The sequence below is a fragment of the Festucalex cinctus genome, chromosome 9 (genome assembly GCF_051991245.1).
Source record: "Festucalex cinctus isolate MCC-2025b chromosome 9, RoL_Fcin_1.0, whole genome shotgun sequence".
NCBI classification, from domain to species: Eukaryota; Metazoa; Chordata; class Actinopteri; order Syngnathiformes; family Syngnathidae; genus Festucalex; species Festucalex cinctus.
This window is the reverse complement of record NC_135419.1, coordinates 6420440-6442967: the sequence shown is the minus strand read 5'-3', so window position 1 is coordinate 6442967 and position 22528 is coordinate 6420440. Positions and strand designations below refer to the sequence as shown.

Genomic DNA, 22528 nt, shown 5'->3' with positions numbered 1-22528 from the left:
AGAGAGTAAGTCAGATCTTATGTCTTATAATTATTAAAAAAAAAGAATTAAAACAAAACAAAACAAATACTGGACAGGTACACTTTGTGTTGTATTTACAGTTTGCATATTGATAAATAATGTAGTACTTCAACATTCTTCTTTGCTATTTTGTAATGCGCACATTAGTACTACTCCAATGCCGTATGCCTTGTATTTGTCTTTGAACAGAGTGGAGATGATGAGGACTATAAAAGGATTTACACAAGGAAGATCAAACCGAGGCTCAAGTCTGAAGACCTTGCTGAAGGTGTAGATGTTCGCACGGAGCGGCATAGCAGCACAAGTAGCGACGGCAGCACGATTACAACTGTCACCCGCCGTATCACCACCTACACTGTGGATATGCCGGCTGGCATAAGTGAGCAACTTGAGCTTTCAAGTCCAGTTTTCAAGGGTCAAAGGCAAGAGTCAGGGGATGGCTCTCTCGGTATAAGAATCTCACATGGCAGCCCTTCGGGTAAAGTGGGACCTGAAGGAGGAGTTTTTGACCTGGGCAATGTCTCTTACAAGCTAAAGGAAAGTTCAAACACTGGTAGTAGGCATGTTTCAAAGGGAGGAATAGAAGGTAGTGAGGTATTTAGAACAGATAATGACAATGGAGGCTCAATTTGTGTGTCTGTACCAGAAAAAGGAAAGCAAAGTTTTGTGACATCCATAGATAAAACACAAGAGGGTGAGGGAGCAAAGGTGACGTTACCTGAAATTACTGTTAGCCACCCACATGCAAAGGATTCCGGCTCCATTCACATTCCAAACATCTCACTGAGCGGAGGTTATCCAGCTGCTGAAAGTGAACTGAAAGGCCCTTCCGCAAGTACTAACGTCAGCATTCAAACAAAAAAGTATGGTCATGGCCCAGATATAACTCTTGAGCAGAAAGAAGGGGATTTCAATATGCCTCAAATAAATATAACATCAATTGGAACAAAAAGTTCAAATTTTGATGTAAAAACTCCTGAAATTGTGTTAAGGCAGACAGGCTCACAAATTAAAGGAAAAGTAAACGTGTCAACTCCAGAGATGGATGGGAATGCAAAAGTACCAGGTGTGGTAATCCAGGGTCCAGAGGTAAACACTGAAAGACTAAAAGGAGAAGGCACAAAGACTAGTAAATATGTTCCCAAAGTTGACATAAAGGTTTCTTCAGGTGGCAAGGGACCAGGTCTGGAGACTTCTGACATTGGTAGCAAACTTCCCAAGGCTAATATTGGCATCAAGGTCCCTGAGGTTGGCATTCAAGGTGCTACAGTTGATGTCAGTTCCCCAAAAGATAGTTTGGATCTTCAGGGCCCTGATTTGTCTGTACCACCGACAGAGGGACGTCATATTGGCAGTATCAACGCCAAAATCAAGGGACCAGAATTGAAAGTGCCAAATATCTCAGGACCAGACAACTCGATGCCTGAGGTGGATTTACATTTGAAAGGTCCAGAAGTCAAAGGAAATGTTGACATGTCAGTACCAAATATTGAAGGAGATATAGAAGCATCAGAAATGTACATCAAAGGTCCAAAAGTTGACATTAAAGGCCCCAAGACTGAATTTGAAATGCCTAAAATAAATATGCCAGAATTTGGCATTAAAGGTAAAAAAATGGAGAGTCCTGATTTTTACATCAAGCATCCCAAGACTAATATTGACATCAAGGTCCCTGAAGTTGAAGTCAGTCTCCCCAAACCTGACGTAGACATCAAGGGTCCTGATTTAAATGTTGAAGTAACTGATGTCGACATTGCTGGTCCAGAGTGGAACATCAAGGGGCCAAAAGTGAAAATGCCAAACATCTCAGGTCCAAATATCAAAATGCCAAGTTTGGATTTACATCTGAAAGGTCCTAAAGTCAAAGGTGATGTTGATGTTTCTGTCCCAAATATTGAGGGCAAAGTGCCTGAAGTGGATATTAAAGGCCCCAAAGTTGACATTGAGGGCCCCGAATCTCGATTTGAAATGCCCAAAATCAAAATGCCAGAATTTGGCTTTAAAGGTCCAAAACTGGACAGTCCTGATGTTGACATCAACCTACCCACGGCCAATATAGATGTCAAGATCCCTGGAGTTGATGTCAGTCTCCCCAAAACTGATGTAGACATAAAGGGTCCAGATTTTGATGTTGAAGTACCAGATGTTGACTTTGTTGGAGGTCCAGGTCTGAAGATCAAGGGACCGAAAGTGAAGATGCCAAAAATATCAGGTCCAAGTATCAAGATGCCAAATCTGGATTTCAATGTTGAAGCTCCTAAAATCAAAGGTGATGTTTCTTTCCCAAATATTGAGGGCAATATTACAGAACCAGAAGTGGGCATCAAAGGCCCAAAAGTTGACATTAAAGGCCCCAAGCCTGGATTTGAAATGCCCAGCATCAAAATGCCAGAATTTGGCTTTAAAGGTCCAAAAATGGAGGGTCCTGATTTCGACATCAACCTACCAAAAGCCAATATAGGTATCAAGGTCCCTGAAGTTGATGTCAGTCTCCCCAAAACTGATGTAGACATAAAGGGTCCAGATTTTGATGTTGAAGTACCAGATGTTGACATTGGCAGTCCAGGTTGGAAGATAAAGGGGCCTAAATTGAAGATGCCAAACATCTCGGGTCCAAATGTTAACGTGCCAAGTTTGGATTTACATCTAAAAGGTCCTAAAGTCAAAGGTGATGTTGATGTGTCAGTACCAAATATTGAAGGTCATGTTAAGGTGCCAGAATTGGACATCAAAGGCCCAAAAGTTGACATTAAAGGCCCGAAGACTGGATTTGAAATGCCAAAAATCAGTATGCCAAAATTTGGCATTAAAGTTCCAAATCTCGAGGCTCCTGATTTTGACATCAACCTTCCCAAGCCTAATGTTGACATCAAGGTCCCTGAAGTAGATGTCAGTCTCCCCAAAACTGATGTAGACATCAAGGGTCCTGATATAGATGTTGAAGTACCAGATGTTGACATCGGCAGTCCAGGTTGGAAGATAAAGGGGCCTAAATTGAAGATGCCAAACATCTCGGCTCCAAATGTTAACGTGCCAGGTGTGGATTTACATCTAAAAGGTCCTAAAGTCAAAGGTGATGTTGATGTGTCAGTACCAAATATTGAAGGTGATATTAAAGCGCCAAAATTGGACATCAAAGGCCCAAAAGTTGACATTAAAGGCCCGAAGGCTGGATTTGAAATGCCAAAAATCAGTATGCCAAAATTTGGCATTAAAGGTCCAAATCTCGAGGGTCCTGATTTTGACAGCAACCTTCCCAAGCCTAATGTTGACATCAAGGTCCCTGACGTTGATGTCAGTCTCCCCAAAACTGATGTAACAATCAAGGGTCCAGATCTTGATGTTGAAGTACCAGATGTTGATATTGACAGTCCAGGTTGGAAGATAAAGGGACCTAAATTTAAAATGCCAAACATCTCGGGTCCAAACGTTAAGATGCCAAGTGTGGATTTAGATCTAAAAGGTCCTAAATTCAAAGGTGATGTTGATGTTTCTGTACCAAATATCGAGGGCAATATTTCAGCACCAGAAGTAGACATCAAAGGCCCAAAAATTGACATTAAAGGTCCCAAAACTGGATTTGAAATGCCAAAAATCAGTATTCCAAAATTTGGATTCAAAGGCTCAAAACGGGAGGGCCCTGATGTTGACATCAACCTTCCAACGGCCAATATTGATGTAAAAGTCCCTGAAGTTGATGTCAGTCTCCCCAAAACTGATGTAGACATCAAGGGTCCTGATATAGATGTTGAAGTACCAGATGTTGGCATCGGCAGTCCAGGTTGGAAGATAAAGGGACCTAAATTGAAGATGCCAAACATCTCAGGTCCAAACGTTAACGTGCCAAGTTTGGATTTCCATCTAAAAGGTCCAAAAGTCAAAGGTGATGTTGATGTGTCAGTACCAAATATTGAAGGTGATGTTAAGGTGCCAGAATTGGACATCAAAGGCCCAAAAGTTGACATTAAAGGCCCGAAGACTGGATTTGAAATGCCAAAAATCAGTATGCCAAAATTTGGCATTAAAGGTCCAAATCTCGAGGGTCCTGATTTTGACATCAACCTTCCCAAGCCTAATGTTGACATCAAGGTCCCTGACGTTGATGTCAGTCTCCCCAAAACTGATGTAGACATCAAGGGTCCTGATATAGATGTTGAAGTACCAGATGTTGACATCGGCAGTCCAGGTTGGAAAATCAAGGGACCGAAAATGAAGATGCCAAACATCTCAGGTCCAAATATTAAAATGCCAAGTCTGGATTTCCATCTAAAAGGTCCTAAAGTCAAAGGTGATGTTGATGTGTCAGTACCAAATATTGAAGGTGATATTAAAGCGCCAGAATTGGACATCAAAGGCCCAAAAGTTGATATTAAAGGCCCGAAGACTGGATTTGAAATGCCAAAAATCAGTATGCCAAAATTTGGCATTAAAGGTCCAAATCTCGAGGCTCCTGATTTTGACATCAACCTTCCCAAGCCTAATGTTGACATCAAGGTCCCTGACGTTGATGTCAGTCTCCCCAAAACTGATGTAGACATCAAGGGTCCTGATATAGATGTTGAAGTACCAGATGTTGACATCGGCAGTCCAGGTTGGAAGATAAAGGGACCTAAATTGAAGATGCCAAACATCTCAGGTCCAAACGTTAAGATGCCAAGTTTGGATTTCCATCTAAAAGGTCCAAAAGTCAAAGGTGATGTTGATGTGTCAGTACCAAATATTGAAGGTGATGTTAAGGTGCCAGAATTGGACATCAAAGGCCCAAAAGTTGACATTAAAGGCCCGAAGACTGGATTTGAAATGCCAAAAATCAGTATGCCAAAATTTGGCATTAAAGGTCCAAATCTCGAGGCTCCTGATGTTGACATCAACCTTCCAACGGCCAATATTGATGTCAAGGTCCCTGAAGTTGATGTCAGTCTCCCCAAAACTGATGTAGACATCAAGGGTCCTGATATTGATGTTGAAGTACCAGATGTTGACATCGGCAGTCCAGGTTGGAAAATCAAGGGACCGAAAATGAAGATGCCAAACATCTCAGGTCCAAATATTAAAATGCCAAGTCTGGATTTCCATCTAAAAGGTCCTAAAGTCAAAGGTGATGTTGATGTATCAGTACCAAATATTGAAGGTGATATTAAAGCGCCAGAATTGGACATGGACATCAAAGGCCCAAAAGTTGATATTAAAGGCCCGAAGACTGGATTTGAAATGCCAAAAATCAGTATGCCAAAATTTGGCATTAAAGGTCCAAATCTCGAGGCTCCTGATGTTGACATCAACCTTCCAACGGCCAATATTGATGTCAAGGTCCCTGAAGTTGATGTCAGTCTCCCCAAAACTGATGTAGACATCAAGGGTCCTGATATTGATGTTGAAGTACCAGATGTTGACATCGGCAGTCCAGGTTGGAAAATCAAGGGACCGAAAATGAAGATGCCAAACATCTCAGGTCCAAATATTAAAATGCCAAGTCTGGATTTCCATCTAAAAGGTCCTAAAGTCAAAGGTGATGTTGATGTGTCAGTACCAAATATTGAAGGTGATATTAAAGCGCCAGAATTGGACATGGACATCAAAGGCCCAAAAGTTGATATTAAAGGCCCGAAGACTGGATTTGAAATGCCAAAAATCAGTATGCCAAAATTTGGCATTAAAGGTCCAAATCTCGAGGCTCCTGATTTTGACATCAACCTTCCCAAGCCTAATCTTGACATCAAGGTCCCTGAAGTTGATGTCAGTCTCCCCAAAACTGATTTAGACATCAGGGGTCCTGATATAGATGTTGAAGTACCAGATGTTGACATTGGCAGTCCAGGTTGGAAGATAAAGGGACCTAAATTGAAGATGCCAAACATCTCAGGTCCAAACGTTAACATGCCAAGTTTGGATTTCCATCTAAAAGGTCCCAAAGTCAAAGGTGATGTTGATGTGTCAGTACCAAATATTGAAGGTGATATTAAAGCGCCAAAATTGGACATCAAAGGTCCAAAAGTTGACATTAAAGGCCCCAAGACTGGATTTGAAATGCCAAAAATCAGTATGCCAAAATTTGGCATTAAAGGTCCAAATCTCGAGGCTCCTGATGTTGACATCAACCTTCCAACGGCCAATATTGATGTCAAGGTCCCTGAAGTTGATGTCAGTCTCCCCAAAACTGATGTAGACATCAAGGGTCCTGATATAGATGTTGAAGTACCAGATGTTGACATCGGAAGTCCAGGTTGGAAGATAAAGGGGCCTAAATTGAAGATGCCAAACATCTCGGGTCCAAACGTTAAGATGCCAAGTTTGGATTTCCATCTAAAAGGTCCTAAAGTCAAAGGTGATGTTGATGTGTCAGTACCAAATATTGAAGGTGATATTAAAGCGCCAGAATTGGACATCAAAGGCCCAAAAGTTGATATTAAAGGCCCGAAGACTGGATTTGAAATGCCAAAAATCAGTATGCCAAAATTTGGCATTAAAGTTCCAAATCTCGAGGCTCCTGATTTTGACATCAACCTTCCCAAGCCTAATGTTGACATCAAGGTCCCTGAAGTTGATGTCACTCTCCCCAAAACTGATTTAGACATCAAGGGTCCTGATATAGATGTTGAGGTACCAGATGTTGACATCGGCAGTCCAGGTTGGAAGATAAAGGGACCTAAATTGAAGATGCCAAACATCTCAGGTCCAAACGTTAACATGCCAAGTTTGGATTTCCATCTGAAAGGTCCCAAAGTCAAAGGTGAAGTTGATGTGTCAGTACCAAATATTGAAGGTGATATTAAAGCGCCAGAATTGGACATCAAAGGCCCAAAAGTTGATATTAAAGGCCCGAAGACTGGATTTGAAATGCCAAAAATCAGTATGCCAAAATTTGGCATTGAAGGTCCAAATCTCGAGGCTCCTGATTTTGACATCAACCTTCCCAAGCCTAATGTTGACATCAAGGTCCCTGACGTTGATGTCAGTCTCCCCAAAACTGATGTAGACATCAAGGGTCCTGATATAGATGTTGAAGTACCAGATGTTGACATCGGCAGTCCAGGTTGGAAAATCAAGGGACCGAAAATGAAGATGCCAAACATCTCAGGTCCAAATATTAAAATGCCAAGTCTGGATTTCCATCTAAAAGGTCCTAAAGTCAAAGGTGATGTTGATGTGTCAGTACCAAATATTGAAGGTGATATTAAAGCGCCAGAATTGGACATCAAAGGCCCAAAAGTTGACATTAAAGGCCCGAAGACTGGATTTGAAATGCCAAAAATCAGTATGCCAAAATTTGGCATTAAAGGTCCAAATCTCGAGGCTCCTGATGTTGACATCAACCTTCCAACGGCCAATATTGATGTAAAAGTCCCTGAAGTTGATGTCAGTCTCCCCAAAACTGATGTAGACATCAAGGGTCCTGATATAGATGTTGAAGTACCAGATGTTGACATCGGCAGTCCAGGTTGGAAGATCAAGGGACCTAAATTGAAGATGCCTAAATTTGGCTTAAAAAGTCCAAAGCTGGACGATCCTGATCTTGACGTCAATCTTCCGAAAGCTAATATTGATGTTACAATCCCAGAAGTTGACCTTCATGGCCCGAAAGTTGATGTAAATATCCCGAAAACTGATTTGGATATAAAAGATTTTAACACTGACATCAAAGGACCAGCTCTTGACATAGACAGTCCCAGTGGAAAGATCAAAGGACCAAAATTTAAGATACCAAGCATCTCCATGCCTGATGTGGACTTCCATCTAAAAGGCCCTAAACTCAAAGGTGATGTTGACATCGCAATACCAAAAGTTGAGGGAGATATCAAATCTCCTGAAATGGATATCAAAGGCCCCAAAGTTGATATTAAAGGACCCAAGACGGGATTTGAAATGCCAAAAATCAGTTTGCCAAAATTTGGCCTCAAAGGCCCAAAACTGGAGGCCCCTGATGTCGATGTCAACCTTCCCAATGCCAACATTGATGTCAAAGTACCTGAAGTTGAACTTAAGGGCACAGAAGTTCATGTAAATCTCCCAAAAGCTGATTTAGACATCAAAGATCTAAATGTGGACATAAAAGGACCAGATTTTGAAATAGACAGTCCCAGTGGAAAGATCAAGGGACCAAAATTCAAGTTGCCAACCATCTCCATGCCTGATGTGGATTTCCAACTGAAAGGGCCAAAACTCAAAGGTGATGTTGACGTGTCAGTACCAGATGTTGAAGGAGGTATGAAAGCCCCGGAAGTGGATATCAAAGGCCCCAAAGTTGACATTAAGGGATCTAGGAGTGGTTTTGGATTACCAAAGTTTAAAATGCCGGACTTTGGCTTTAAAGGTAAAAAACTGGAAGCTCCTGATATTGACATAAAACCCCCCAAGGCTAATATTGACATCAAGGCCTCGGGACTAGACACTCAAGGGCCTCAAGTGAATGTCAGTCTTCCGAAAGCTGATTTGAAACTGAAGCGTGCTGAATTGGACATACAAGGACCAGATGTTGATATTGACAGTCCAAATAGTAAAATCAAAGGACCGAAATTCCAGATGCCAAAAATTTCAGGACCAAGCATTTCCTTGCCTGATGTAGATTTCCATGTTAAAGGCCCCAAACTGAAAGGTGATGTTGATGTATCAGGACCAAATATCAAAGGAGATATTAACGCTCCGGAAGTGGATATCAAAGGTCCCAAAGTTGACATTAAGGGCACCAAGACTGGATTTGAAATGCCAAAAATCAGTATGCCAGAATTTGGCTTTAAAGGTCCAAAAATGGAGGGCCATGACATTGACATCAACCTTCCAAAGGCCAATATTGATGTCAATGTCCCTGAAGTTGATGTCAGTCTTCCCAAAACTGATGTAAACATCAAAGGTCCAGATCTCGACATTGAAGGACCAGATGTTGACATTGGCAGTCCAGGTTGGAAAATCAAGGGACCGAAAATGAAGATGCCAAACATCTCAGGTCCAAATATTAAAATGCCAAGTCTGGATTTCCATCTAAAAGGTCCTAAAGTCAAAGGTGATGTTGATGTGTCAGTACCAAATATTGAAGGTGATATTAAAGCACCAGAATTGGACTTCAAAGGCCCAAAAGTTGACATTAAAGGCCCGAAGACTGGATTCGAAATGCCAAAAATCAGTATGCCAAAATTTGGCATTAAAGGTCCAAATCTCGAGGCTCCTGATTTTGACATCAACCTTCCCAAGCCTAATGTTGACATCAAGGTCCCTGACGTTGATGTCAGTCTTCCCAAAACTGATGTAAACATCAAAGGTCCAGATCTCGACATTGAAGGACCAGATGTTGACATTGGCAGTCCAGGTTGGAAAATCAAGGGACCGAAAATGAAGATGCCAAACATCTCAGGTCCAAATATTAAAATGCCAAGTCTGGATTTCCATCTAAAAGGTCCTAAAGTCAAAGGTGATGTTGATGTGTCAGTACCAAATATTGAAGGTGATATTAAAGCACCAGAATTGGACTTCAAAGGCCCAAAAGTTGACATTAAAGGCCCGAAGACTGGATTCGAAATGCCAAAAATCAGTATGCCAAAATTTGGCATTAAAGGTCCAAATCTCGAGGCTCCTGATTTTGACATCAACCTTCCCAAGCCTAATGTTGACATCAAGCTCCCTGACGTTGATGTCAGTCTCCCCAAAACTGATTTAGACATCAAGGGTCCTGATATAGATGTTGAAGTACCAGATGTTGACATCGGCAGTCCAGGTTGGAAGATAAAGGGACCAAAATTGAAGATGCCAAACATCTCAGGTCCAAACGTTAACATGCCAAGTTTGGATTTCCATCTAAAAGGTCCCAAAGTCAAAGGTGATGTTGATGTGTCAGTACCAAATATTGAAGGTGATATTAAAGCGCCAGAATTGGACATCAAAGGCCCAAAAGTTGACATTAAAGGCCCGAAGACTGGATTTGAAATGCCAAAAATCAGTATGCCAAAATTTGGCATTAACAGTCCAAATCTCGAGGGTCCTGATTTTGACATCAACCTTCCCAAGGCTAATGTTGACATCAAGGTCCCTGAAGTTGATGTCAGTCTCCCCAAAACTGATGTTGACATCAAGGGTCCTGATATAGATGTTGAAGTACCAGATGTTGACATCGGCAGTCCAGGTTGGAAAATCAAGGGACCGAAAATGAAGATGCCAAACATCTCAGGTCCAAATATTAAAATGCCAAGTCTGGATTTCCATCTAAAAGGTCCTAAAGTCAAAGGTGATGTTGATGTGTCAGTACCAAATATTGAAGGTGATATTAAAGCGCCAGAATTGGACATCAAAGGCCCAAAAGTTGATATTAAAGGCCACAAGACTGGATTTGAAATGCCAAAAATCAGTATGCCAAAATTTGGCATTAAAGATCCAAATCTCGAGGGTCCTGATTTTGACATCAACCTTCCCAAGCCTAATGTTGACATCAAGCTCCCTGACGTTGATGTCAGTCTCCCCAAAACTGATGTTGACATCAAGGGTCCTGATATAGATGTTGAAGTACCAGATGTTGACATCGGCAGTCCAGGTTGGAAAATCAAGGGACCGAAAATGAAGATGCCAAACATCTCAGGTCCAAATATTAAAATGCCAAGTGTGGATTTCCATCTAAAAGGTCCTAAAGTCAAAGGTGATGTTGATGTGTCAGTACCAAATATTGAAGGTGATATTAAAGCGCCAGAATTGGACATCAAAGGTCCAAAATTTGACATTAAAGGCCCCAAGACTGGATTTGAAATGCCAAAAATCAGTATGCCAAAATTTGGCATTAAAGGTCCAAATCTCGAGGCTCCTGATTTTGACATCAACCTTCCCAAGCCTAATGTTGACATCAAGGTCCCTGAAGTTGATGTCAGTCTCCCCAAAACTGATTTAGACATCAAGGGTCCTGATATAGAAGTTGAGGTACCAGATGTTGACATTGGCAGTCCAGGTTGGAAGATAAAGGGACCTAAATTGAAGATGCCAAACATCTCAGGTCCAAACGTTAACATGCCAAGTTTGGATTTCCATCTAAAAGGTCCCAAAGTCAAAGGTGATGTTGATGTGTCAGTACCAAATATTGAAGGTGATATTAAAGCGCCAGAATTGGACATCAAAGGTCCAAAAGTTGACATTAAAGGCCCCAAGACTGGATTTGAAATGCCAAAAATCAGTATGCCAAAATTTGGCATTAAAGATCCAAATCTCAAGGGTCCTGATTTTGACATCAACCTTCCCAAAACTGATGTTGACATCAAGGGTCCTGATATAGATGTTGAAGTACCAGATGTTGACATCGGCAGTCCAGGTTGGAAAATCAAGGGACCGAAAATGAAGATGCCAAACATCTCAGGTCCAAATATTAAAATGCCAAGTCTGGATTTCCATCTAAAAGGTCCTAAAGTCAAAGGTGATGTTGATGTGTCAGTACCAAATATTGAAGGTGATATTAAAGCGCCAGAATTGGACATCAAAGGCCCAAAAGTTGATATTAAAGGCCACAAGACTGGATTTGAAATGCCAAAAATCAGTATGCCAAAATTTGGCATTAAAGATCCAAATCTCGAGGGTCCTGATTTTGACATCAACCTTCCCAAGCCTAATGTTGACATCAAGGTCCCTGACGTTGATGTCAGTCTCCCCAAAACTGATGTTGACATCAAGGGTCCTGATATAGATGTTGAAGTACCAGATGTTGACATCGGGAGTCCAGGTTGGAAAATCAAGGGACCAAAAATGAAGATGCCAAACATCTCAGGTCCAAATATTAAAATGCCAAGTCTGGATTTCCATCTAAAAGGTCCTAAAGTCAAAGGTGATGTTGATGTGTCAGTACCAAATATTGAAGGTGATATTAAAGCGCCAGAATTGGACATGGACATCAAAGGCCCAAAAGTTGATATTAAAGGCCCGAAGACTGGATTTGAAATGCCAAAAATCAGTATGCCAAAATTTGGCATTAAAGGTCCAAATCTCGAGGCTCCTGATTTTGACATCAACCTTCCCAAGCCTAATGTTGACATCAAGGTCCCTGAAGTTGATGTCAGTCTCCCCAAAACTGATTTAGACATCAAGGGTCCTGATATAGATGTTGAAGTACCAGATGTTGACATTGGCAGTCCAGGTTGGAAGATAAAGGGACCTAAATTGAAGATGCCAAACATCTCAGGTCCAAACGTTAACATGCCAAGTTTGGATTTCCATCTAAAAGGTCCCAAAGTCAAAGGTGATGTTGATGTGTCAGTACCAAATATTGAAGGTGATATTAAAGCGCCAAAATTGGACATCAAAGGTCCAAAAGTTGACATTAAAGGCCCCAAGACTGGATTTGAAATGCCAAAAATCAGTATGCCAAAATTTGGCATTAAAGATCCAAATCTCGAGGGTCCTGATTTTGACATCAACCTTCCCAAGCCTAATGTTGACATCAAGGTCCCTGACGTTGATGTCAGTCTCCCCAAAACTGATGTAGACATCAAGGGTCCTGATATAGATGTTGAAGTACCAGATGTTGACATCGGCAGTCCAGGTTGGAAAATCAAGGGACCGAAAATGAAGATGCCAAACATCTCAGGCCCAAATATTAAAATGCCAAGTCTGGATTTCCATCTAAAAGGTCCTAAAGTCAAAGGTGATGTTGATGTGTCAGTACCAAATATTGAAGGTGATATTAAAGCGCCAGAATTGGACATCAAAGGCCCAAAAGTTGATATTAAAGGCCCGAAGACTGGATTTGAAATGCCAAAAATCAGTATGCCAAAATTTGGCATTAAAGGTCCAAATCTCGAGGCTCCTGATTTTGACATCAACCTTCCCAAGCCTAATGTTGGCATCAAGGTCCCTGACGTTGATGTCAGTCTCCCCAAAACTGATTTAGACATCAAGGGTCCTGATATAGATGTTGAAGTACCAGATGTTGACATTGGCAGTCCAGGTTGGAAGATAAAGGGACCTAAATTGAAGATGCCAAACATCTCAGGTCCAAACGTTAACGTGCCAAGTTTGGATTTCCATCTAAAAGGTCCTAAAGTCAAAGGTGATGTTGATGTGTCAGTACCAAATATTGAAGGTGATATTAAAGCGTCAGAATTGGACATCAAAGGCCCAAAAGTTGACATTAAAGGCCCCAAGACTGGATTTGAAATGCCAAAGATCAGTATGCCAAAATTTGGATTCAAAGGCTCAAAACGGGAGGGTCCTGATGTTGACATCAACCTTCCAACGGCCAATATTGATGTCAAGGTCCCTGAAGTTGATGTCAGTCTCCCCAAAACTGATGTAGACATCAAGGGTCCTGATATTGATGTTGAAGTACCAGATGTTGACATTGGCAGTCCAGGTTGGAAGATAAAGGGACCTAAATTGAAGATGCCAAACATCTCAGGTCCCAACGTTAACATGCCAAGTTTGGATTTCCATCTAAAAGGTCCCAAAGTCAAAGGTGATGTTGATGTGTCAGTACCAAATATTGAAGGTGATATTAAAGCGCCAGAATTGGACATCAAAGGTCCAAAATTTGACATTAAAGGCCCCAAGACTGGATTTGAAATGCCAAAAATCAGTATGCCAAAATTTGGCATTAAAGATCCAAATCTCGAGGGTCCTGATTTTGACATCAACCTTCCCAAGCCTAATGTTGACATCAAGGTCCCTGACGTTGATGTCAGTCTCCCCAAAACTGATGTAGACATCAAGGGTCCTGATATAGATGTTGAAGTACCAGATGTTGACATCGGCAGTCCAGGTTGGAAAATCAAGGGACCGAAAATGAAGATGCCAAACATCTCAGGTCCAAATATTAAAATGCCAACTGTGGATTTCCATCTAAAAGGTCCTAAAGTCAAAGGTGATGTTGATGTGTCAGTACCAAAAATTGAAGGTGATATTAATGTGCCAGAATTGGACATCAAAGGCCCAAAAGTTGACATTAAAACCCCCAGGACTGGATTGGAAATGCCAAAAATCAGTATGCCAAAATTTGGCATTAAAGTTCCAAAACTAGAGGGTCCTGATTTTGACATCAACCTTCCCAAGCCTAATGTTGACATCAAGGTCCCTGAAGTTGATGTCAGTCTCCCCAAAACTGATGTAACAATCAAAGGGCCAGATCTTGATGTTGAAGTACCAGATGTTGATATTGACAGTCCAGGTTGGAAGATCAAGGGACCTAAATTTAAAATGCCCAAAATGTCAGGAGCAAATATCACCATGCCAAATCTGGGTCTTAATGTGAAAGGCCCTGAAGTTAAAGGTGATGTTGATGTTTCTTTACCAACTATTGAGGGAGATATCAAAGTGCCGGAAATGAACATTAAAGGAGGATCACAAGTTGACGTTAAGGGACCTGGATTTGAATTGCCTAAAATGAAAATGCCCCAATTTGGTTTCAAAGGACCAAAGCTAAAAGGTGACATTCAGGTTCCTGGGATTGATATTCAAACTGCAGGTATTGATGTCAGTCTTCCCAAAGTTGACTTGGAGAGTCCTGAATTTGACATAAGCATTCCCAAATTAAAGGGCGTTGGTGAAGGAAACATTCATTTGCCAAAAGCTGAGCTTGATGTGGAAGATGTTACAGTTGACGTTCCAGGAATCAGCACTAAGAAATCTAAATTCAAAATGCCAAAGTTTGGATTCAAGAGCCCAAAGATAAAGAATCCAGAATTTGATCTAAAACAGACACAAGGAAATATAAACATCACAGGGAAGACTGGCAGCATTGAAGGACTGGATGCAGAAATGGATGTAACAGGCCCCAAAATTAAAGAATCCAAATTTAAGATGCCAAAATTTGGTTTCAAGGTTCCGAAGGTTGAAATTCCAGGAGCTGATCTTAATCTGACCAAGAGTAGTGGAGAAATACATTTTCCAGAAGTGGACATTGAAGGACCAGAAGTAAAAATTGGGGATCCTAATGTAAAAATCAAAGGAACAAAGCTCAAAATGCCATCTTTTCCAGCAACAAAATTTTCTCTTCCAGATGTTGATTTTAATCTTGAAAGTCCCAAAGTCAAAGTTGACACAAGCATGTCACTTCCGAAGGCTGACATAGATATAAAAGTACCAACTGCTGATGTAAAAGGTCCAAAATTACAGGGACCAAATAGTGACATCAAGTTTCCCAAGGCTGATATTGATGTCAACCTCCCCGAGGTTGATATTCATGGGCCAGATGTTGATTTGAGTCTGCCCAAAGGTAATGTGGCTATTAAGGGACCCAACGTAGGTATTGAAGGTCCAGATGTTGATATTGACAGTCCCAGTGGGAAGATCAAGGGATCAAAGTTCAAGATTCCAAATATCTCTGGACCAAACATCAAAATGCCAAATCTCAATTTGAATCTAAAAGGACCTACACTCAAAGGTGATGTAGACGTGGGACTACCACATGTTGAAGGTGATTTAAAAACACCAGAAATGGAACTTAAAGGCCCCAAAATTGACATTAAGGGACCCAACAGTGGACTTGAATTGCCAAAAATGAAAATGACAGACTTTAGCTTACAAGGTCCAAAACTGGAGGTTCCAGAAGCTGACATAACCATGTCCAAGACTAGTATTCATGTGCCTGAGGTTGACATGAAAGGCCCCAATGTTGATTTCAGTCTACCCAGAGCTGATTTGGCCATTAAAGGCCCAGAGTTGGATTTTGAAGGGCCAGATGTTGACATTGACAGTCCTAGTGGTAAGATCAAGGGACCAAAATTCAAGATGCCAAAACTCTCGGGACCCCACATTTCATTTCCTGATGTGGATTTTCACCTGACCAGTCCTAAACTCAAAGGTGATGTTGATATATCAGTACCAAATACTGAGGGAGAATTTGAAGCACCACAAATGCATATCAAAGGCCCAAAAGTTGACCTTAAGGGTCCAAAGACTGGAGTTGAAATGCCAAAAATCAAAATGCCAGGATTTGGCATTAAAGGACCGACCTTTGAGGGGCCTGACATTGACATCAAACTTCCCAAGGCCAATATTGATGTCAAAGTCCCTGAAGTTGAATTCAAAGGGTCAGAAGTTGAAGTAAATCTTCCCAAAGCAGATTTGAACATTCAGGGCCCAAAATTGGAAAGTGACATACCAGATGTTGACATTGAAAGTGCCAGTGGAAAGGTCAAGGGACCTAAATTCAAGATGCCAAAAATCTCTGGATCAAACATCTCCATGCCTGACTTCAATGTGAAAGGTCCAAGTCTCCAAGGTGACATAGATTTGACAGTACCTAATTTTGAGACAGAGATAAAAGCCCCAGGAATGGATATCAAAGATCCAAATGTTGACATTAAGGGTTCTACGGGTGGATTTCAAATTCCTAAATTAAAAATGCCGCAATTTGGCTTCAAAGGTCCAAAATTGGAGAGCCCTGACATTGACATAAAACTTCCCAAGGCCAATATTGATGTTAAAGTCCCTGAGGTTGAATGCAAAGGGCCAGCAGTTGAAGTAAATCTTCCCAAAGCAGATTTGAACATTCAAGGCCCAAAATTGGAAAGTGACATAGACAGTCCAAGTGGAAAGATCAAGGGACCTAAATTCAAGATGCCAAAAATCTCTGGATCGAACATCTCCATGCCTGATTTTAATTTGAAAAGTCCAAAAGTCAAAGGCGATATAGATTTGTCAGTACCCAATTTAGAGGGAGAGATAAAAGCCCCAGGAATGGAGATCAAAGATCCAAATGTTGACATTAAGGGCTCTATGGGTGGATTTGAAATTCCTAGATTAAAAATGCCTCAGTTTGGCTTCAAAGGTTCACAACTGGAGAGCACTGACATTGACGTCAATGTTCCCAAAGCTAATATTGATGTCACAGTCCCTGAGGTTGGCATTCAAGGTCCAGAAGTTCATGTTAGTCTCCCAAAAGGTGACGTTAAAAGCCCCAAATTCCGTGTCGAAGGACAAGACATTGACATTGATTCCAGTGGTAATATCAGGGGACCAAAATTAAAGATGCCAAAAATCTCAGGGCCAAACATCTCGATGCCAAAAGTTGATTTAAATTTGGCAAGTTCTGACCTAAAAGGTGACATAGACATGTCAGTACCAGAATTGGATATCAAAGGTCCAAAGGTTAAGGGTCCAACAGGTGGATTTGAAGGTTCAAACATGAAAGGTGATTTGTCATATCCTGATATCGATGTCGGCATAAAGGGGAAGAGGGGTAAATTTAAAATCCCTAAAGTGACAGGAAAGGCCAAGAAACCGGATTTTGACACAGAGACACCAACAATTGATGTGACAGCAGGAACATCTAATATAAATGTCCAAAGATCAAAAGTGAAAAAGCCTATTTTTGGTAAACTTCAATTTCCTGATGTCGAACTTGATATCAAATCCCCAAAAGTCAAAGGTGATGGATATTTTTCTGAGGAGTTGAAATCCCCTACTGGAGAGTTACATGGTCCTGTTACCAGCAGTTCAAATATTAGTTACGAAGGCGTAGATGTGAAATTAAAGACTCCCCATTTTAAAATACCAGACATTGAGATTTCTCCCGTAGGCGGCACATTTAGAGGCCTTCAATATCCTGAAGGTACAGTGACATTTCCCAAGCTCAAATTACCACAATTTGGTTTTAGTCTACCCCAGATTGAGGGCCAGGAGGGTGCTGGAAAGCTTACAACGAATGTTGCAGCTAGTGGAGAGCTTCAGTGTTCACAGGATATTGCAGTTTCCAATCCAGAAATAAGGCAAAGTGAGGGAAAGATAAAGGTGAAGATACCTAATTTTTTTGGCAAATCAAAAGCAAAGGGCAGGAGTGCAGGGGACATTCGGGGACCAGAGGTAGAACTGAGTACCAGTGGAAAGGGAGCGGTCGCTAAAGGTTTCGGCGTACATAGTGGAGAAGGAAAATTACAATTCGAGGGTGATGCTGGACTCAGTGTTTCACCCAAAAGCAAGTCAGCATCACTGGATCTTTTCAAGAAGTCAAGACATCGATCTTCCTCTTTGAGCGATGAGGGTGGGCTTGCGGTTGTTTCCCCTTCAGGACACCTCGAAGCAGAGGGCAGTGATATTTCATTAGATCTAAAGGGACCAAAGGTCAAAGGAAAAAAAGGCAAGTTGAAGTTTGGCACCTTTGGAGGTTTTGGCGCCAAGTCAAAGGGCTCGTATGAAGTGACGTATGGTGAAGGCGGTGAAGCAGGAGTGGAAGGCAGTGCAGGTGTGTCATTGGCCACCCCAAAATCAAGATTGTCCTCAACGTCTAGCAGTGATAGTGGGTCAAGGGGTGCTTTGAAGTTCCCGAAAATTGAACTGTCTGTATCACCAAAAAATGATTAAATTGTTGACGACCTAAACTCGAGCTCCAAAATATTTCTCTCCAACCAAATATACCAGATACCAGACATATACTATTGTCAAACCTCAGTTTGCAAATAAAATGCAGTCATCTCATTTTTAATCTTACCAGTGATAGAAAGGAGAGGGATACTTTAAGACCCTATCAAACTGTAAATAAAATGTATTGTAATATTGTTTGCCTGTACATAGTCAAGATTTATTGAGAATATCACATCTTGCCAAATTTTCCACTAACAATGTATTACCGGTATTATTTTGTCCTGCTTCATTCAATTACAAGTTGTTCTGAATGGGTGTGGTATAATTCCATGCAGGGTCTGTTTCGCTGAACAGTCAAAGTAGTTATTTTGAAGGAACATGCAATTTATACAGTTAAACACAAATACATATAAACAGTTTCCAGTTTTAGTTTGAAGCTTTGATTTTTGTATAATCATTTTTGCATCTTAAAGCTGGGCCTGTATAACATACTCTTAAGTTTGGTGATGTTTTATTTTATAGATCATAATTGCACAGTCAGTATGTTTAGAAATTCATATCTTTTCCAGCGCACCTTGTCATCTTTGGAAGACTGTCCACATTTGTGCTTTATCTGTTATTATTTTTGTTCTAACCTGTTTATTGTACAGATTGCCTGGTCATCTTTTGCACCCTTCATACAACATTAAATGTCACAAATAATAAATGTCATTGATGGTGTGTTTAACTTCTTTCAGAGAGTTTTGATCTGATATGTGCAGAGTATGAATTGTTTGATTTTCCTTTGTGTGCATTCTGTCTGATAATCTAATTAAAATGTATAGAATGAATATCATTTCGTGAAGACTTATGTTTCCTTATTTCTCCATTTGTTTCTTATGGCCTTGTAAGGCTACATACTGCTGCAATGTGCCACTAACGAAGTATCTTTAATGGTAGCAAACTAACCACAATGATGATTTAAAGGCACAAGTCTAATTTATTGCAATCAAGATCAAATGTGTTAATTACAAAAAAAAAATCTGGATTGATAAATTACTAAAAAAAAAATTAAAAAAAAAATCAGAAAAAAAGTGTGCATTAAATTCAAACATTTTTATAATCACATTAATTTTATATATTAGAGGGCAAGCGGTAACAAATAACACAACATACCCAGCAAATTAAATTAGTTTTTGAAACTAAATAAAGAATGATGTTATTATGTAATCCAAGTAGTAAATTCTAACCTCCTGATTTGCACGCAATTGATGTCAGGGGACTGACAAATCAATCTGTAAAGTACGAGCTAGATCGCTTGAATACATTTATTCAGAAACCGCAAGGAATGTTTGTGACTTCCTCACAATGGAGTCACCATTGAGTTTGTTTCTTTTTTTATTATTTTTTTTTACTACGGGGGAAAAACACTATTATTATTATTATTATTATTATTATTATTATTATTATCATCAATCCCCAATCTCTTTTATCTTTGCAAGATAATTTGGGTTGGTAATTGCCCTTTTTCATCAATCTGTTTTCAATGTTCTAAAATTAGGGATGTTTGATACCGCTTTTGTCTTCTCCGGGTACTCCGGTCTCCTCCCACATTCCAAAGACATGCATGGCAGGTTAATTGGGCGCTCCGAATTGTCCCTAGGTGTGCGTGTGAGTGTGGATGGTTGTTCGTCTCTGTGTGCCCTGCGATTGGCTGGCAACCAGTCCACGGTGTCCCCCGCCTACTGCCCAGAGCCAGCTGAGATAGGCGCCAGCAGCCCCCGCGACCCTTGTGAGGAATAAGCGGTCAAGAAAATGGATGGATGGATGATACCGCTTTTTTTTTTTTTTTTTTTTTTTCAAACCAGACACTAGTATGAGTACTCAACTTTTGAGTAGGAACCAATACTAGTACTTTTGTTACATAATTAAAAACAAAGAGTCACAGATCATTTTAAACAAATAATTATATATACTGGTATAGCACTGTTTTAACTAAAATTGGTGACATGAAGCCCCATGAAACGTCACATGTACTGACACTTCATTTGGATTCATTTACTCTTTGACGCCATCAAGTGGTCAACAGACCAAGCAGTAAAATATGCAGAATGAAGATTGTAGGCTAAACAGTAACTAATGCAGTGCCCTGTGCAAAATACAGCAGCAAATCAAAAAACATAACTGATAACTAAACACAACAGCATATCAAAAAAATGCAACAACAAATAAAACATTTTCCTACCGGAAGAGGTATACATGAGATCAGACTCATCGCTGATTGGAGGAGAGGGGCCACCATGATTTAATGGGCTCATTCCCTGTTGAACCTGCATAACCGTTGCTGCCGTCGTCTCAGTCTCCGTCCTGCGGTCTTTTTGTCGTCTCATTGGGATGACGACAAGTTTCTGACCCGTCACTATACCCCAGCCTTAAGAGGGAACTCGAGTAATGGGCCACCCTGCTCAAGATGGTGTCTGCAGAATGCAGATTTAGATGTCCAAAGGGTTTCGTATCCCGTCGTTTATTTTATGAAATGTGTTCAAATGACTATTTAACGCAAAGTATTGTATTTCCCTTCTCTTAGAAGGCTAATCTGTTTTGACACTGTAATGTTCTGGAACATGAAAACATTTAGGAAAAGAACCATTTCACCTCACATACAGGGCAATCCTTGCATAGTTGTAGTGACTTGAAGGCAATTGTTGATTCAGTGCAAAGGAAGGAAGGAACTGCTTCCTTTGAAAGAGGAAAGTGCTCCCTTTCCTTTTGGAGAGGCAAGCATTTGTGTGCTAAAAGAGAAGACAAAGAGTCCCACGAAGTTGTGATGGTTTTGAATCGAAAAGTTTGTTTCACACTTTGAACCCATTTTCAGGTAAGATAGTATATTATTACTCAATATTTATTTGAGAGTTTGCAAGGACATATGGGGGCATTTTGGTCATCATTGCTGGTTGTGTGGTTATGTAAATGTTTCTGTTCACTGATAGAAAATGTAAATTCTAATGGCTATACTGACGGGCATATCAACTATAAGACCAATATCATCTACAGTCATAGAGAAATATTCTTAGATTACCCTTGCTTCTTCAGTTTCTGGTTGCATGTTATTTCATTTAAAGTTCGGTACATCTAAAGGTAGATTTGTTTATAATGGCAGCAAAAATAGATCAGAAGAGCTGATACCTCGCCATTTTACGAGGTTTTCTAAATAACAATCAACATCATTGAAGTTCTTAAATCAATAGTAATTATGATGCGCTGCCCAAAACAGTGCTTTGAGGCATTGCATGTCCATACAGTTATTTTGTTGCTGCCCAGGATAACGGATTTGTCTGGAAATGTCCCATTTACCCAGAAAACTGGTCTGTAAGCAAATTGTAATTGAAATAAACTAGATTGCCGATCACTTTCCCAAATATCTGACAAGGCGTAAGAGTACGATGCTATCCCGGGGGAGGAAGATATTGGATGGTAATGGGTTTTAGCACACCAGTGTAACATCTGACATCATATGTGTCTTGTGGAGTGCAGCCAGATGGTGTCCTTGACTCCTGCGTGCATTGAGGAGGTGACCCGGTGTAATGACTCGCTTCTATATATGAGGTCATATCTCATTCAAATAGACTTGTGTTGTCGTAATATAATGAGACAAAATGGTTTATTTGTTCCAAGTACTGACAAGAGCTATAATAAGAGTATGTGAATGTATGTATGGGACGAGTTGACATATTAAATGAATGGGAGTGCTTGGTTACATATAGTTGTGTACATGTATTGTCTCTGGCAGTGAGACCACTGTTCATTGGTTGTCATGTATGTCTCACATAAATGGGCTTTCACTTCATATTCAAAGTGCTTTAAAAACCTTTTCCTCATTTACCTACTGATGATGCAGCATCAGGAGCAATTTGGGCTTCAGTAAGCTTGCTCAAGTACACTTTGACATGGTCACAAGTGTTGAGGATTGAACCCACAACCTTGGGATTGCGAAATGTCCACTCTTCCACTGAGCCATGCCACCATGTTATATTTTGTGAGCCTGCTTGGTGAATTGTTCTTATCATAGCCTTTCCCCTCTGCTTGCCACAATGATGTCGAATACGCTCTCGCTTATCAGCTCAACCTTAGTAAAGGTTTGCACTCTACTGAGTGCTATTATAGTTACTTAACTTCAAAACAACCGATAAAATGGATACCCGAGCTGACTGAAATCGCCAAAGCTGCTGACTCACTGTGCTAGATTTTAGTGCAAGTGCAATAAAAGGTAGTC

At 40.6% G+C, this 22528-nt stretch overlaps 1 protein-coding gene across 6 annotated transcripts in view; it reads left to right on the top strand.

Moving 5' to 3' along the window:
* ahnak (AHNAK nucleoprotein) overlaps positions 1-19111 on the top strand; it is a 32588-nt gene extending 13477 nt beyond the window's left edge. Inside the window, exons 6-7 of one of the 6 annotated variants that reach the window (XM_077532762.1) lie at positions 211-3889; positions 4295-19111. In XM_077532762.1, coding sequence (XP_077388888.1) covers positions 211-3889; positions 4295-18276 — 17661 coding nt within the window. In that variant the 3' untranslated portion in view covers positions 18277-19111. Of the gene's footprint in view, positions 1-210 lie in introns of all 6 variants that reach the window. The other 5 variants (XM_077532761.1, XM_077532764.1, XM_077532765.1 and 2 more) reach the window with 5 other exon arrangements.
* The last annotated feature ends 3417 nt before the right edge of the window (positions 19112-22528 follow it).